At 42.3% G+C, this 18,535-nt stretch overlaps 1 protein-coding gene across 4 annotated transcripts in view; it reads right to left on the minus strand.

Annotated features, from left to right (window-relative positions):
• Positions 1–18,535, minus strand: part of fryl (furry homolog, like) — a 61,002-nt gene that overhangs the window by 4,681 nt on the left and 37,786 nt on the right. For 2 of the 4 annotated variants that reach the window (XM_073476619.1, XM_073476618.1), the window contains 20 exons: positions 17,705–17,808; positions 17,287–17,469; positions 16,910–17,111; positions 16,502–16,623; positions 16,198–16,385; positions 15,721–15,815; positions 15,021–15,616; positions 14,353–14,621; positions 14,125–14,265; positions 12,427–12,627; positions 12,151–12,312; positions 11,386–11,496; positions 11,040–11,216; positions 10,187–10,387; positions 7,926–8,117; positions 5,476–5,894; positions 3,163–3,370; positions 2,856–3,005; positions 2,557–2,655; positions 1,674–1,742 (listed from right to left, as the gene is read on the minus strand). In XM_073476619.1, the coding sequence (XP_073332720.1) occupies positions 1,674–1,742; positions 2,557–2,655; positions 2,856–3,005; positions 3,163–3,370; positions 5,476–5,894; positions 7,926–8,117; positions 10,187–10,387; positions 11,040–11,216; positions 11,386–11,496; positions 12,151–12,312; positions 12,427–12,627; positions 14,125–14,265; positions 14,353–14,621; positions 15,021–15,616; positions 15,721–15,815; positions 16,198–16,385; positions 16,502–16,623; positions 16,910–17,111; positions 17,287–17,469; positions 17,705–17,808 (3,889 nt within the window). The remainder of the gene's footprint in view (positions 1–1,673; positions 1,743–2,556; positions 2,656–2,855; positions 3,006–3,162; positions 3,371–5,475; positions 5,895–7,925; positions 8,118–10,186; positions 10,388–11,039; positions 11,217–11,385; positions 11,497–12,150; positions 12,313–12,426; positions 12,628–14,124; positions 14,266–14,352; positions 14,622–15,020; positions 15,617–15,720; positions 15,816–16,197; positions 16,386–16,501; positions 16,624–16,909; positions 17,112–17,286; positions 17,470–17,704; positions 17,809–18,535) is intronic. The other 2 variants (XM_073476620.1, XM_073476621.1) reach the window with 1 other exon arrangement.

Here is an 18,535-nt window from a genome sequence, read left to right on the forward strand (position 1 = left end):
TTGAACAGATATGGGAATAATACACATGCAAAATGAAAGTAATCTTGTCCTGGCAACAATATTATCTCTCCACCCATCCTCTACCAACACAGGCACTCCCTCTGAAATCATCAGTAAGTCTTTGCTGAATACACTTCTTCATCTATCTGCAGACAGAATCAAAGTGCAGTACAAAGCGGTTAAGACGCTGATTATCCAGGCTGGATGTAGCAACAGAAAAAAAAAAACATATATTGCAATACAGGATAACGGTAAATGATGATTGGGTGGATAAGAGAGTTGAGCTGGGTTACATGACCGATCAGGGCAGAGACAGAGATACAGAGGTGGGTAGGGGTGGTGGCAGAGCACAGCCTGTGGTTGTCAACAGCGCAGGCATGTACAGAGAGAGATGAGATGATCAGTGTTTGGTCCAGATGTCATGATTATTGAGAGGCTATAATAGGAGAACCACTTACTGCTAGATTTTCCATTTGCTAAGCAAGAAGGTGAGCAGGTCACACAAAAAAACAACAAACAAAACAGAAGGAGAGAAAGACCAAGAATTAGTGAGCTTTAACATGGCAGCAGAGACACAGTGACCTGACGGGCAAGGAGCAGTGCTTTATCATCATCCCTTAGGGCCCAAACAATACGAGCTCACTTCAGCGGTAACAGAAACCTTCACTCTCTGAGAGGCTGAATAACAGCGTGTATGATGAGGGAGAGAAAAGATGTGACAGAGCTTACAGGAGGAGGAAGGAGAGAATGTGTCGCACAGCACATCAGTTTTAACCTGAGACAGCATGTCTGTGGGTGGAAAACACTGAAGGAAGCTGTGAGCATGACGACCACAGATCTGTGCAGGAAACTCGAGCTAAGTCTAAAATGTCAACGAATCTAGGACGTTGAGTGAGAGACCATGCAAAGATTCCACGCAATTTAATAGAAGAAAACCTTTATGAAATTGTCATCCCTTTTCATTCTCCTTGACTTAATTAACTCCTAAAATACAGACATAGACATTAAGATATTTAATATGGTATGAGTGAGTTGTATAAGACTTGCTGTATAAGAAAGATCAAACAAGACTGTCCTTTTAAAGTTCAACTGAAGTCACGTTCTGTTCAGTTCTGCTCTGCATATGATAGGGTGGTAATATATATATGTATATATATATATATATATATATATATATATATATATATATATACATATATATAAATATATAAATATAAAATATTATTTATAAATATAAATATGTTTTTATTTTATTTATGCAAATGTGGTTTAAATTGTAAGCATTTAACTGGCTGTATGGAAACAAGTTTTTCAGACAGACACTTAATGGTATTCTGAAGAATAAATGCAAAGCTAGGGGGCATCATCATGAAACCAAAAGATATTAAATATCAATGTCTCCCACTTGGTTTCTGATTATTTCCACAAGGGTGAACACAGGTCATGATATTTACACAGCAGATATGTTTACTCTAACAGACAAGAAACATGCCATGTTTTCAACATGTTTTCACCTGTGTTAGGTAAAACTGAAGTGAAAAGCGGTTAAAAAAAATTATCCATTCACTGTCATTCTTTAAACAGTTTCCGACCAGATTCCTAAAAGTTATATTGATCAACACTTATTACAAAACACCCTCGCAGCCATCAAACAAACTAGTGTTCATTCCTACCTGTGCATGAGTGTTGGGTCGTTGACTGCTGTCTTTGTCCCCAAATGTTTTCCTGCAGTTCTCCAGCCACTACAGGGTTGGGAGAACAGGAGAGGGTGATAGACAAGACGGGAGATTAAAAAAAAAACAGGATACAGGATTAGGGGAGGAAAGATTAGTAACAGAGGCAATACAAGAGCTTTTTAAAAAAAAAAAAGTATTTCTCCTTTGGACGTCTGCATCTACATTTGTGTGCGTATATAATAAAGGTTGGTCAGGGAGGAGATTTAATAAGTGTGTTGTACTTAGCGAATTAAAGAAGGCCTGTTCCAGAGCACGGGATAGTATCTGGCCCTCCAGGGACCATTGCCGTCTCATTCAATTAGCGCCCCTGCATCCCAGAACCCTCTGCAATCTCATCTCTCGTCTTCATTCCCCTCCCCCCATGGTGCCTCCTCCCACCCTCCTCACAGCTTCTCCTGCCTGGCCTTCTCTAACTGATTTAGGAGCGTTGAGAGTTATATTTATCCCCTCAGCGGGGGATGTCAGTAGTGATGCAGACACTAAGGGCAGCTAAATCTACTCATATCCAGAACTGATGGGACAGACTGGGGCTTATCTTGTAGAGCATCAGCTATTCGTCTCCATGTCCTTTTGGCCGTCCACGGTGCCATGGCATAGGGACAGAGGGCAATTTAAACAAGCTTCCTCTCTTTAGATGAGAAGCCATTATGAGACAGCTCCTCAGAGTCACACAAACATATCTCCTGACACAGCAATTTAAACTGCAGTTGTGGCAGTCTTAAGACTCCTGGAGGATGTGAGGCAACCAATCCCGATGGAAAAAGGTTCAAAGAGAATAGAAAAGTAGATACATGAGTGTGGAAGATATGTGATGACTTACAAGCTCTGCTGCTTCTCTCTTTGCGTTGTAGGTGTCCAGGTGTTCCTGCAACTCCAGCACACTAAACTTCAGAGTCTCCAACAGTCCACAAGAGACCAGCTACAACAGCAAGACAGGACACCACATACATTAACCCACAACACCAGCCAGTACATACACAGTACATGACACAAAAATATCTACAGCAGGACACATATACACATTAAGGAACATGCAGCACTATTTTTGCAAAATAAGTACATGTTAAACACATTTTTATTTTAGCTCTGTCAGTAAACAAACATGCAGAACGGCCTCACCGTCTCTGCATCCAGCAGCACAGTGGGGCACTGCGAGCGAGACGTCATGACCTCCAGGGAGCTGAGGAACTGGTTGCCCATTCGCTGGAGCCTTTCTCCGAGAAAGCGAACAGATGAATGTGTGATGGAGCCAAATTTCCTCTGAATGCTCTGTAATAAACAAGGACATGGATTCATAAAAGGACAGATAATATCTTGCTGAGAACGCTCACTGGTAAACAAGATTGTCGATGCAACAGATAAAGTGCAGCCCTGCCGACCAGAAATGCAAAAATATATATATATAAAAAAAGGAGAAGGTGTTTACCTGAAAGAGTCGGGAGAACACGTGGAACGTGTAAACAGCAGAGGACCCATCTGTATCTGACAACATCTGGTTGACATGGCAACGCCAAGCATCCTCCTCATTGTCATAGGCAACAGGCTGGAATGCAGCCAGGATAGCAGAGAGGAAGGGCGAAGGGGGCGGAGAGGCCTGGATCTCTGGGAAGCAGTCTGCGTCACCTTCATCTTGACTGAAACACACGCGGGGGCCAATAAGCTACAATCCGACATGTTCTACACTCCCCTCAGTCTTTACTGAAGGACAAATGTAAACACACACGCATGCTCAGCCTCACTCGCTGCAAGTAAACAACCTCACATCTCAGGATCTCTGCCTCCCTTGCTGCAGTTTTTGCTGCAGTATATTGAGGGCTCTAATCTGCTGCAGTGCTCTAGCATAACAACAACATATGAGCTATTAGCATTTTAGCATATTGCAAACATCTCTCTCTCCCTCTCTCTCCCTCCTCCACACACACGTACAGATACTCACAGGCCTGTCGGACCAAACAGCCTGAAGAAGCAGACAGAATATAAGTATCTGAAGCCTGCGCTGCCGAGCGCTGCAGCGGACACAGTCTCTGTCCTCATCCTCACCCCAACTACCGCTTCTCTTCCCCTCACTCTCTCCCCTCGTCTGTAGCTCGGCTGTGCTGCAACTGCTAACAGCACTAGCGCACTGCACTCCCATCCCACACAGGACTGCAGAGAGCTCTACAGGAGCTGGGCATCTACACACACACACTCACACACACACACACACAGACAGACACACGCGCACTTCTGCAAAACAGAGCCAGCTCCCAACCTCACAGAGGTAGAGCGTTGCTGAGTTGTTTTTATCCGGCTCTCTCCCACTCACATAAATCCTCTTACTGTACGCAGTGAAACACTAAACTGTTTAGTGACCTGCTGTTTTCAGACAATCACTCGGAGTACACCCCATTCACACACCTGCCTATCAATCATGCAAGGCTTAGCTAAGTGAAAGACCTTCAGTAGAGTGATGTATGCTAGTGTGTGTGTGCGTGTGTGTGTGTGTGTGTGTGTGTGTGTTTTGCGTGCGTGCGTGCATGTTTGTTCAGCATTGCTTCTTCATACTGTCTCAGTGTGGTTTAAAACCCTGACTTTACAGCCGTCCTCCAGCCAGTGTTGGCCCACCTTGAAGGGGGAATGTTTAAACGTGGATTGGAGCCAGCCCACTCTGGCCCTCCTTCATAGTTCCAGCCCACATGGGAGCCTCGCCAGTGAATAAATTATCCATCACACCCAAGTCTTCATTTCACAGAAACTAGTTTAGCCACGTACTGTAAACCATATATCTTCATAAGCAGCCATATGCACACTATTGTTTTTGACCTTTCATCACAGTAAAAACATTGAAAATGAGCATGTAAAAGCTTCGATTAAAAATGACCAACTATAAGCAGTACTGCAGCACATAAGTGTAAACATAGCTTTCTGAAATGAACAGTTCCATTGAGGGTTTTACTCACAAAGATGATTAGCAGAGATAGTGTTGCCTTGTAAAAACTGCGTCGTGCTGCTCTGATTAGTAACCTCTGGAGCTGCAACTAATAATTATTTTCATTGTCAATTTATCTGCTGTAATTACATCAGCGATTCTCAAAGCCCAAGATGACGTCCTCATATGTCTTATTTTGTCAAAGATATTCAGAAACCAGAAAATATTCACATACAATAAGCTTTTTTCCTTAAAATTCCTCAAACTGATTAATCAATTATCAAAATATTTGCCAAAAGTTGACAATTAACCGATTAATCTTTGCAGCTACAGTAATAACAAAGCCAATAAACAATATGATCAATCAATCACAATCCATCGGGAACTCGCTGAGCTGAAACAGATCTCTCATCTTGCTGCCAAGTTATTAAATGACAGACAAAACAACTGCCTAGCTCATTAAATACGTGGCCTTTGCTGTGTGATGTAGCACCACTTCTTTTTTCCCTGAAGCTTAGTACCACTAATATTATACTGTATTTCATAAAATAAATGTAATGCTGAACATTTTTTGACATTCTCTGTGACATCACAGTGCAGGGTTTTCTAGCACCTCTGTTATATGCGAGTCGGAAATGTTTACTATTTTTCTTCACATCTGAATTGTAAAGTAATGTTGTAAAATCTTGTGTTAAAAAAACCCCCAGAGACCAGGATGAATGTGTCGTTTAGGTTACAGATATGAGATTGTTGTGACAGATCACTGATCGGAGAATCAGGTCATGGCATACATTTTCAGATTCTCTGTAAACTCTTTAACAGTCCACTTACCTGGACATGCCAGAGTAATCGGCCTCCTCCTCCTCACAGCGCTCATCCAGCTCCTTCAGGGCCTGCGTCACATCTTCCTCCCACATAGAGCAGCAGGTGCTGTCCGGGTCCGGGTCTGGTTCTGGCTTCGTCTCTGGTGGCATGGCCAGGGGCAGAGCTAGAGGCAGGACTGTTTGGGGCTCCTCCTCAAAGAGGGACCCCGGTGGAGTGTCTATGGCCGGCGGGGGAGGGGGGGCAGGGTCCAGGTCTTCCTGAGTGTCCTGGGTCTCCTGGGGTTCCTGAGCATCCTGAGGGTCCTGCAAATCCGGGAGCTCGCACAGTTCCTGTGGGTCAGAGGGCAGCGGGGGGGCGCTGCAAAACCCCGTGTCCTCGCTCACACTGCTGCTCAGCTCGTCCGCTGCAGTCATGCTTACAGCATCCTGCGAGACAAGCCAGAGGGGGGCGCTCAGGTGCAGTGTGGCAGATGAACACACAAACACTAAAGCCCGACCGATACTTGTATGAGGAGTAGGAGTATGGTCTGATATAAAGCCTTTTTTTGCACATCGGGTTAAATTTGTTGTCCAAAATGACACCAGTGCACTGAAACAGTAGACCCATCTGTGAATTTTATAATCATAACATACACCAAGCATTTCTTTCTGCATTATGTTCCGTGAAAAAGAAATGTATATCAGTTGATCGATGTATCGGTCGGGCTCTAATAAAAACACATTGTAGATCAAAATTATCTTTTTTCCAACAGTTAGATTGCCTGACTGTCATGACAACTGCTGCACTTATCAAATCGAGAACACAGATCCACTGCTGAACCTCTTTTATTGGCTGAATTAAGACTTCTATAGCCTATACTTAAGAACATATATTAGCTTCGATCATACACGAGGGATGTTCAAGTCAGCGCTTTTTACGATGTTCACCTCCTTGGAGATGGCTCTTCATGTCACTCTATAGGCGTACGTCTCTCATGAGAAATTAAAGAAACAGAAGCCAATATCAATCTATCACTGAAACAGCATTAAAAACTCCACCTCATTGCTAATAAAACAGCAGTGTCGTGAGAGACAACAGGACAGCAGATGAATGAGATCTACTGTACACACTCTGACCCACGTTACATCAGTGTGGACTGATTTATGACCTGCACTCGTAACTACACATAAATGATAGACTGTGTTAGCGACGTAACAAATTCACCAAACAGCAGTGATCAATGATGGGCAAATACACTAAGTGAGGCTACGGTTTTTATAACCCACAACTGAATATATTTAGATTTAATCACATTAGCACTAAACACAGGAATCTCCACACAAAGTAACCATGTAGATGTAAAGCACGCACAGCTCTAATTAAGAGCACTTGTTTGTTTTTTTTGTCTTGTTTTTTTAATTTTGCATTTAAAAGTCTAATGCATTGGGAACGCCGTGTGTGGCAGGCAGCCAGTACATCACAGAGACAGCAGCTATATTACAGAAAGCTTTTAGAAGTGGTCGTGGCCATCCTGGAGGGAATGAGTAAGAGTATTGATGGTTTTATCTAGGGCTCATTACACTAAGAGCTGGGGCTGTGATGGGGGAGATGTCCTTGGGATGATATTGAGACCGTTGGCTAGAGCGAGTTCTTGGAAAGTTGGAAAGTGGAACGACCGCCTACTTACAATAAATACGTACGAGCTATGTTTGAAGGTAAAAGACTGAGACCATGTGAGTGAAATTCTGCAAAATCCCTGCACATGAAGCAACAACAAAACATACTCACCATTGTTAGTATAAGTGATAAATGTCAGTAGCAGTAGTAGCAAAGCTTTTCATCACATGGCATGTTAATATGGTAGCAAACTGAAGGTGTTTCATTGGTTAAAGCACCACTGGATTTAACTGAACTGCATTAAGTTAACACACCATGTGTAATGGACTCATACTCACACATGCTTCTGCCGAAGATAAAGCAGCTGGGGTCCATTTCACAAGTTTTTAATGGAGGGTTTTAGTTGAAAGGGTCAGTTGCTTTGTTATTGGAGATGAGCAGTAACAGCTAACCTGAGGTGAGCTCTTGTTTTCATCTCTCCCAAAATCACATGAGGAAGCAAGCCCCCACATCCCAGCAAGCCCCACCACAGGGGTATTAACCACATACAGTATTAAAAGGGAGCAAGGGCGAGCCTTCAGCACCCACACCCAGAGCAAAGCAACAGAGCAAGCGATGGTAGAGGGAGTCAGAAGCAGCTGAACTTAGAGCAGGTAGACACAGTTATGTGTCTCAGCATTTATGTGTATCAGCATTTTTACCCCAGCCAAAACTCCCTGAAGGTAGCTGATCCTTCGTCTCAATGACAGATACAAAGAAAAGCAGAGCAGAAGCAGACAAAGGTTGAACAGAAAGAAAAAAAAGGCAAGCTAGAAAGCACCCGAGCACCACAATTTATTGCTGCTCCCGATTGATCGCACCTCAGGCAGCTGGCTGCTGGCGCTGTCTGAGTGGGCCATCTCCAAAACGGGGCTATCCATACGAGGAAGGGAGGGCAGAGAAGGCAGGACAGTGGCCTCCTCGGTCAGCGCGCTGCTGGACGATTCTTGAGACTGCTGCAAAGAGTCCACATGGTTGGATGCGGTATCGTCTGTAGCAGAGTCACTGTTGAGCTGGAGAAGAAACACATAAGGACTGGTTACGAATCTCTGTCGATACACAGTATAATCACTACACAGATTGTATTATATGTCATCAGCTAAGGGCTATGGCTGTCACTATATCAACACAGAGACTGGACAAAAGTACGTTAGAGAACTTCTACAAATTCTTACATGGGAAACTTTAGTAACACTTTCTGTAAAGCCCATGTCTAGAATGCATTATGAACACACTTATAAGGCATTATAATGCACCTATAGTGTTGTATTACCATATAAGCACTCATGAATATTCATAACAATTTTCATAACTCATTCTCAAACCAATGTCTCTCATACATTATAGACATTATATACACATTATAGTATAATGTATGTTAATGCTTGTTAAAAAATTTAAGTTTACAGCATTTTGTGTGCTGCTCTTGCATTGACTTTTTTTCACTTCACTTAAAGCACTTTAGGTTCGATAAGAACACTTATCGTAATACATTACAAACTGGTAATAAGTCACATCTGCCTATAACACAGGGATTACAGCTACTCAAACTTCTTTAATTAGGCAATTTTTGGGTACTTAGTTTCTTTTAAAATCACAATTGAGTACTGAGTACAATTTGAATTAATATCTAAACATGTCATTTGCATTTTTGTAGCCAATAAGGCTATCTGATCACAAACAGGCCAATGAAAACTCTGACATACAGACAAAAAACACAAATTCTGCAGCAACTAAACATTGATACTTGACCTTATGAGTCATCATAAAATGCTTTATATTGTATGATTATTGTAATAAAGCATGCATAATACACGATCATTGTATATAAGTACAGGCACACTATAAGACATTCCAAGCATGTTTTTAATACATGATAGACACTGGTGTCACGATGAGTTATGGTATGTTCATGATGTGTTGTAATGCATTATAGACAAGGGCTTTATAGAAAGTGTTGCAGACATGTTTTCCCATTACATATTGTTGACACTTCATATGACCTTACATGTAGGTTCAACATATGTTATTGATATGCAGGTTTAATATGCTAATATACAGTGTGGTAGTAAGTTTAGAATCAATGGGCCACTTTGGTCATTATATGCTTGTGTACCAAATTCACTCTCACGTTACTAAGTCTTAACACTATTTGCAGGATCAAAAGGTTTTAACAGTGGTGATTTGTGTTTCTTATTATTTGCATCTGAACAGTAAAAATAAAACATTATCATGTTTGTGTATCAAGCAGAGCACGTTTAGTCATTTTAGTCCATTCAACAAATTCAGCCTTTAAAAAAATGCGTCAGGCATAAAGTAACATCATGCCAACATCATTCATTTTAATTATATATTACACTACACTCTTTTAAAATTATGTTTAGGCATACACATAAATGCTGCATGCTCATTGTTCTAGTGGTACAGAGTAATACTGAATGACTACAAACACTTGTTGGGTGACAAATATCTTCTATAGGCAAAAGCTCATTCTCTCACCGTGCACTACCAAGATCAAGAAGAGCAGAAGAGAGAAAGAAACCATTAGAGGTAAAGAAATGTGTTTATGTTAATGGAATTATTATTGGCAGCTTTGGATAAGACCCTTGCTTGCAAAGCGAAATAAAGCAAAGAAGAGTTAGAGAGAAGCAGCCTCACTGTTAACAAATGCAAAGGAACATGCTTCTGGATTAATTTAAAAAATGTTATATATTCACAAAAAATCTAAAAGTTCTCTTCTCTCCTTGCTAATGAAACTAGCAATTATCAATGATTTACCTTGAGAAATCATTTGAAGCTTCCTAAACTGTACTTACCGGTTAAAAAAAAAAACTAATATGAGGAGGGACTATAGCATTAATCTAGCAGTCAGAGGTAGAGGGACTGGGCTGAGGCTGAAGGGGGGAATCTACCACCAGCGAAGAAGCAAGCATCTAGCCCCTGTCCACACTGGCAGCAGGTCCAGCTCAGTACGCGCACACACACACACGCACACCATGCCAGCGGGAGGCTGTGTGAGGAGCATGGTGGGGTGGATTGAGGGAGGTGGAGGAGGGGGGACCCTGACTAGAGTGAGACTTACAAGGCCAGAGCGGGTGAGAATCTGGCTAGCGCTCAGTACCTCCTCCTCAGACGATTCGTCCGTGTCCTCGTGGTTGGTGAGGTTGAGGCTCGGCGTGCTGCCCGTGTACTGGCACTCCTGCAAAGACGGCGTGTCCCCTTTGTCCATACTCTCCAGGGAGCGGCGACGCACCCCCCAGTTGAAGTTGTCCATGCTCTCCCCCTGCAGGACGACCAAGACAACAGCAGTGAGACACATGACAGAAGAGGCTAGGGGAGATTTTTACAAAACAAGGATACAAAGCACAAGACAAACACATACTTAAGGGGAAAAAATACAAGACATGAATGCATGGGTGAGATGATTTTTCTCATTTTGGGATGGTGATGATACAATGGTCTAAAACTATTAAAAAATTAAAGGGTTCACAACCACAATAGCCACAAATTGAAATCAAAGCACTACAGCACTTTATTTGGTGACAACATAGAACGAAACCAGGGCACTGCAGAGAACGGAGTCTCTAAAAAGCTTTCAGGCCCAAAGACTTACCTGCAACTCCTTGTGGCAAGAGAAGAGAAGGAATACGTATGTTAGTAGACTTAAGACATTTACAAAACACAGAAATGTTTCTAACGACAGCAGTCAGGACAAATAAGACGCAAGTTGGACAAACAAAACATTGATGTTGTTAATCTGGAACAAAACAACTAAATGGTACAAAAGTAGTGATGGAAAGTGACTGATTGTGTTCAGCAGTACTTGCATCAGGGTCCCTGCACTCTACACATTTGAAAAATATGATTGTTGTAGTTATACTCTCCGCACACAAACAAGCCCTATTGTGTGTGTCTAATTGACTGTCATTTCTCACCTCGGCATCCTCCAACTCCACATCTAGGAAGTCAAAGTCCTTGAAGACACCGAACTGCTGCTCACTGCCTGTATCCTCTCCCTGCACCTCCTCTTCTCTGACTACCTCCTCCACTGTGGGGATAAGACTGGTCTGCTGGTCTGCAGAGTCCAGATCCTCATTGGATGAGAATACCACCTGCACAGAGAGGAAGGGAAGACACTCTTTGTTATCAAATAGTAAAACACTAATGATGTATGTTCATGCAAAACCATTCAAACTAAAATAAAAATCAATCAAACTCAACAACAACAAAAAGACAACACGATAACAGGTGCTGTATTCTGAACAGTGGATTTACAGAGACCTTGTCAGAGGCTTTAGAGTAGGAGAGGAGTCTTACAGATGGATTCTTGGGAATGCCAGACTCTGGGCCACATAAAGACAGGACATTCATCAGCCTCTCTCTGGTTCGTCTCTGTAACAGGAACACATAAACATGATGAGAGTCTTAGAGTGTTTTACAACATATGACACACACTGTGCTCTCTGACACCAGCACCATGAGAAACAAGGGGTTAGAGAGTGAAAATAAAGACCATTATTTAACATTACTTAACCATTTGGTGCACCTATGGCTTTTCCATTATATTCTACATGGAAGTAGCAAAAATTGTTATTTATATCATGTTCCGGTGTTTTATCTGAGACATTTATTTAAAGCAATGTGTTTATTTGCTTGGGTGAATTTGAAACACAAAGCTCCAGATATTATGCAGAAAAGAAAACATACATGTGTGCGTGCACTGCTATATTGATTATTTTTAGTACATATCAGATTCAAGCAACAGACATTTAAGATGGATCAAAGCTGGATGGCTCTTTTAACTACCTCATCTTCTTCTGTTATGGCATAAAGGCTTCTGACTGGAGAATTAGTACCACCTACTGCTGCTTATTTCTTGAACCAAATCTTAATATTCACACAAACAGTAGTACGTAGAAAAGTTAATCAATTCTTGTGCAGATTTTTTTCAAAATTTAGTTAAAATTTGCACTACTTTTTGATTTAAGATCAGCTTCTGCTTCCTGGTTTGAATTAGTGTTGCCATGTGTCTGTTTGAGTTGGTACCTGAGAGAGTTGAGGCCTCTTCCAGCTTACTGGCACCAGACCATTGGAGTTGGAGCCTGATGATGTGGAGGAGGTACTCCTAGTCACAGCGATCACCTGTGGCTTTCCATTCCGACCTGCTGCTGTTCGCTGGTCACCATATTTATGGCCTATGATTGGTGTCTACAGAATCAAATAATCCCAGTTAGCATTACAAAACTACAGAGCATATCCTGTCCAAGTGTAAAACACTGAAGTAAGTGTAGTGAGGAAAAACTGGAGTGGGAGGACACTGACCTCTGAGATGTCAAAGTGGAAGTCCAGGGTTTTTCCAGGCAGCTCCTTCGAGGAGTTGTTGAATATGCGCGTAAAGGCGATTTCTGGAGAGCCACAGGATTCAGAGCTATAAGAGCGCTGGACATCATCTGGAACAACTAGGCTGGCTGATCGAGACACCACCAACTTCAGAATGTTTTGGGCCTCCTTCCAATGTGGGCTCTGAAAGAAAAAAAAAGAAGCACAGAAATATAATGATTCCACTGTGAAACATCAGGCTGTGTGGGTGTTTCTGAAGAATACATGAATGTGAATGGACATACTTTCCCTCAGAAGGCCAAAGCATTCCTGACTACCCACAGCAGCTATAGACTCAATCTCTTAAGCCATTTGTTTTCTGTGCCATGTTCTACAATGTATGGCATGGGTTAATGTCAGGGAACCATAAAAGGATGTCAAACAAATACAACTCACTGTACTGTATACGCACAAACACAATGCAACACTAGTAGTAAAACCAGAACAGAATCAGCCCGAGGCAGTAACATTATAACAGCTGTCAGATTCAGCTGTGAGTGAGAAGCATAAAGGGTCCTGGGTCAGGCCTAGTAAAAGCCTTCCATAAAGAGCTGTAGCTGCATTAAAAAGGCTTCTTAACACGGAACCTGTAATGTATGTTATTCTTTATTATTATCTATTGTGCTCCTATTTATAGACCAGGCCATCCCAGTATTCACATACATCAGTCTGTATGTAAAAATAGGCTGTGCGCCCAGTAAGAACATTATTATAAATATGGCAAACTACATACATGTGGTGCATTGGTAACCCACTACTGCAGAGACAGAAGGTTCCTGGTACTGTTACTTGCAGAAAATAGCACAATAAGTAATGTAATGAATTAGTAAGAAATAGGTCATGTGCTTAAGGCAACACTACATAACTTTTTAACCTTAAAATAACAGCTTCAAAATCATTTTGTTGTGAATGGCGCCTCTGTCTCAGCCAGTCTGCACCCCTATTACTTGTTTCTGCACTACACTATGTAACTTTAGTGAGAGGGTAAGATCACAGCGTTACATACACGTTTACTTCAAGATACAAGTTTTAAACACATAACATTGTTATGCTGCTATGAGTTTTGTTTTTGTAGTTGGCGCCTACATTACATCTGACAAATTGTTACAAACCTTGGATTTGTATTAACGACAACTCAGAAACTGTATGGGGCGCCAAATCACACAAAATGCCAATTTCTACATAATGTTGCTTTAATAGGAAAGTAAGTTTACTTTACTTATTGAGTAATTTTGTAATTAAACAATAAGAATAACTGATTAAAAAAATGCAAGATAATATTGGCATGTCAGCAGTATCAGCTTTATAAAGGCTTTAAAATTAATTGTCAGCATCAGCTTGAAATTTACATTTCTACTGATAGGACAGTCCAATGAGACAACGCTTTAAACATACACACACGGGACAAACTGCTGACTAAGAAGTTTTATTATTTTACACGTTTTGCAGTGAATGTGCACATTTTGAAAAGCAGTGGATGTCTGCATCTGCCAGTGGGCATTCACAGTAAGTTTGGAGAATACCAGCATACTGGACATTCAATATTGTGCACCCCCTACTGATAATATTTGACGAGTAGCTTTCACAGCAATGACTGTGATATTTGATGAAAACTAGGCCGGAAGTGTGATGACCGCTCACCTGAACATATTTGCCAATGATCTTCATGATCTCTAGGTTGAACTGTTTGACAGGGGCTGCTGATAGGTCGATATGACTCAGCAGGCTGTAGATGATCTGCAACAAGGACTGCTGCATGCTGGGAAGGCCCTTCTCTAGCAACTGAGAGAGACAAAGAAGCACATATTACTGGTTTAATCTCAGGCGTATGTGACTGACAGCAACAAGTCAGATCTTTATCTCGCCTACCTCAGCCAAGTAAGTCACCAGGTTCAAGGTTATCTCGGCAAAGGCATCGTGGAGATAGCGACAGACCACGTTGATCCAGTTGGTGCAGTCGCGGGAGTAGCTGTGCGTGCTGTACAGGCTCATCATGTGGGCCAGGTTGGACAGTGTGGCCGACTTCTCGTCGGCGCACACCTTGGCTATCTTATCAGCCGTCTCCTTACAGAAAGGAGTGGGGCTGTCAAAGTGCTGGATGAGATGTGGTAGGAGGCACAGGATGTTCAAAGGAAAACCTGCAGGCAGGAAAACAGTGGAGACAACGTCAAAAAAGTAGTAAAGCAGAAACAAAGCTATACATTTCTGATATCAAAACATCTAATGACAGAAATGTTACTATTAAACTGAGCACTAAATGCAGTGAGGAGAACAAGAAAAGCTTTTACGCAACTGCATTGTATAGGGATTATTGGATTGGAGGCACACAAGTAAACATGTTTCAAATTATGGAATAAATCTTCTAAAAACAACCCAAAAAAGCAGATCTAGAGTTGCATCAATTGGCAGCTTAATCGATTCGTTGATCAAAAGAAAATTATTTGCAAATGAATGAATGAAAATAATCGTGAGTTTCAACCCTAATCAAATCCATGACAAAGTCAGCAGAAAGCACATTCTCAGTCCTACACACTGACCTGCCACTTGTGATGGGTCTATCAGTGTATGCCTGGAGACACTGATGAGCTTGCTCAGCAGGTGGATGGTGAGCTCCTGAGTAGAAGCAGAGGTGAAGCCCTTCAGGAAGAGCTGCAGCAGGCCGGGGAAGCTGTACCACTTGAGCTTGGCTTGGACCTTCTCCAGACGTTCTCTGCTGTCCACTCGGTCCAGCGGTAGCTGGCCCAGCAGCTTGTTGAGCAGCCGCAGGGCCAGCAAGTACTCAAACTCATAGTCCGACTCGAGCAGCGAGGCGGCGATCCAGAAAACGGTGGCCATCAGGTTTGACGGGTCCACGGGGGGGATGGCTTCTCCTCCTGGACCCCCTCCACCACCTAGCGATGATAAGCTCCGCGTGCGCGCTAGATTACCATGGCTGCCGCCGAGGCGGTCGGCTACGTCAAGGGTGTTGCTCCTACGCCTGTCAGTTTTTTGTCCACCCATCAGGCTGGAACGGAGAGAGTTGCTGCGAGTGTGGACATAATGGTACAGACCACTGCTGTTCAGGTTCAGCTGGCCTGTGCTCTTCCGGTTGGCAGCTAACTTGGGCCCCAAGAAGTGATCACGGGTCGGGGTTCTGTAAATAAAACCATGACTTTTGTAAAAGGCATGTCAGGTAGTATGAATCAAAACGATGAGTCAACCATAGTGACATAAAGAGGTTATCAGTAGAGGACTTACTGTGCTAAGGCAGTGAGGAGGTCATAGTTTTTGACTGTGTCTGCTAGCGTGTCAATGCCTGATTCCAGTGTCAGGAGCAGTTCAATGACAAAACCCTGAGGAGAAAAAACACCAGTCGGTAAGAAACTGAACCGTTTGGATACCAGTGAGTTAAAATATCTTACTAGTGCAACATCTAAATCTTAATCGACATAGTAATTGTACTTGTACCTGTACCTGTAACCCTAATCCTAACCCTGTCACAGTTTTAGACAGCATCAACCACTAACAAATCTATGTATTTAGATCAGAAATTATAACCAACTGTGCTGTAAATGTAACAGTGACTTATTTTTCAACAGGTCGAGCAATACTGTAGGGATTAAATGAGTATATAGCCTAGCCGAGTGTCACACAACATGATCCTATCAGCACAGTCTCGTGTTGTGTGATTAAACCAATGCGTAACAGGACCATGCAGTTGTTTCATGTTCTGACCTGAGCCTCCTCTCCTGGGTCTCCCACTGTCTCCACCAGCCGAGAGAGAATGTCCGACAGCAAGGCCGGAGTCAGAGGTTGCTTGAGTGCCCTGAAAATCTGGAATGAGCGACCGGCGTAGTGGCGAGAAGAGCAAGACAGAGCCGTCTGTAGGGCCACATCACTCAGCAGAGACTCGAGCTGGAAACCTGAGAGGATGCACACACACATAGAGGTAAAATATAACACAGCTATCAAAATCACACCTGTGTTTCTAAGCTGAAATCAGTCAAATGAAGCAACAACTAGTTATGATCATACACACCTGTCTGGGACTGTTTGAAGACAGTCACTACATGTCTGACAAAAACACTCAGCTGTTCGGCACTCTTAATGTTGGGGTTTTTGGGCGACACGTCCTCATGGTTCCAGAGTGGGCCCCGCTTTCTACAGGAAAAGAAGCAAAACACACATCAGGCAATGTGACTAGATGTTAATAACATCTGTATAACACCGCAAAACATCAGTTGTTACCACACCATATGACATCACCCCCAAAATCAAACCCATGCATCGTAAAAATACCCAGTCCTGTCAGACATTGCTGGAAGCATGAAAGCAAATGATTGAACAGAATGAGTAACATGGCTACACCTATATTATTCAAATAGATGTAATGTGAATGTAACGTTCTGGGAAAAATACTTATTATAATAAAACAGTGTTGTCTCACCTTGAGGTAATGAACTCGATGAGAGCTTTGACCTTCTCGTCCTGTTCAGCAGTGACATCAACCTCGCTGAGAAGTGAGGGTGAGAGGTGGGACAGCGCAGTTCCTCCTGCCCCGAGACTTATACTGGATGATGTGGAGCTCGAGCTGAGACCAGAGTCTGTCATGGGTGATGGCTGACAATCTGGCAACAACTCCTGCACTCCTGTAGGAGCAATCGACATACAAACATTGAGCTGCATGAAAGCATCTCAAGAAATACTACTTCATAGACTTTGAACGTTGCTGCCAGCCAGTGTTCTTTAGCAACATGTATAATTAGCATGTGTTACTGTCCCTCCATTTACTCTCTCGATTCTGAGTTCCACAGCATAACACACCTGTGAGGTTGAACTCTGGAGCTGCTGGCTTCACAGTCAGGACCCTCGGCTCATTGTAGTCTCTGTTGCGTAAAAGCACCATAGCCACGGATTGAACGTTGCTATTTGCTCCCTGGACGACGAGCAGGTGGAGCAGCAGGCGTTTGCAGTGCTCGTAGACTTCGGGGTGCTGGTGATCAAACCCTGGACAAAGACACAGAAGAAGAGATGTTAGATTGCGTGAATTTAGGGAGTAGAGGTACAATGAAGTATAAGAGGTCAATTAAACTCTCTTCTCTACAAGACGCTTTTTAAATACTTCTGAATCTGAAAGCTTTGGTAGAAGATATCAGTTTATTCGGGCACACCTGAGAGGCCCCTTAATCTGTTCTTGAAAGATACAGGCATCCAAAATCTGAATAAATAGGAGGCAAGTTACCTATAAAAATAGCATGTAGCAAGAGGTGCAGGTAGGCACTCCACTCCACTTTGACCCCATGGTCCACAATGAGGTCTGTTAGTAGGATGACTGCAATGTTGCATCTGAAAACAGAAAATATGTGTTGACTTAGCAGATCCCTACAACCTTTTCTCAAATCAAATTCAAGCACTTTTGAAGCATTTTCAAGCTTTTTCAGGTACATTTGGCTATGGTGAAATTTTTACAAAAATAATTTCACTTTTATTGTTCCATAAACAACCAACATTATGTTCAATAAGAGCATTCTACAGAGGGGAAACAAATTAAAAGGAAAACACAAGTAAGTTTCAAGTTTCAAAATGTGTTACAGACATAGAGAGTTACTTTGAAGGTAATGAAATTTCAAGCAGTCTCATGCACGTTATTCAAAATCACTTTTGAAACCTTGAAAATACCACATATTAACATTTAAGCCCTGTCAAGGATGTTCGGTACCCGTACGAACACTGACTTTAATACCATTAGAGCTGAACTGCACAATAAGGTTTCAAAAGAAAAAACAAACAGATTTTGCAAATGTGATATGATTCACAATTAGTGGGAATGGTCATTTTTGTATCATAGTTTTCATCTTTAGCAAAAAAAACAAACAAAAAACATCTTTTTCTTATTCTTGTTTTTACATCTGGAGATCAAGACCTATGGGCCAGGGCATCTCTGCAGCACTACAGTACTTTTTTAAAAAAATTGCAACTTTCATGATTTGGATAATGCGATTTTGACAATATTTCGATTAATTGTGCTGCCCTAAACACGTAGTATAACACAGAGGGAGAGTTAAGGTGTTGT

Source organism: Pagrus major, chromosome 11, assembly GCF_040436345.1.
Source record: "Pagrus major chromosome 11, Pma_NU_1.0".
Lineage (NCBI taxonomy): Eukaryota > Metazoa > Chordata > Actinopteri > Spariformes > Sparidae > Pagrus > Pagrus major.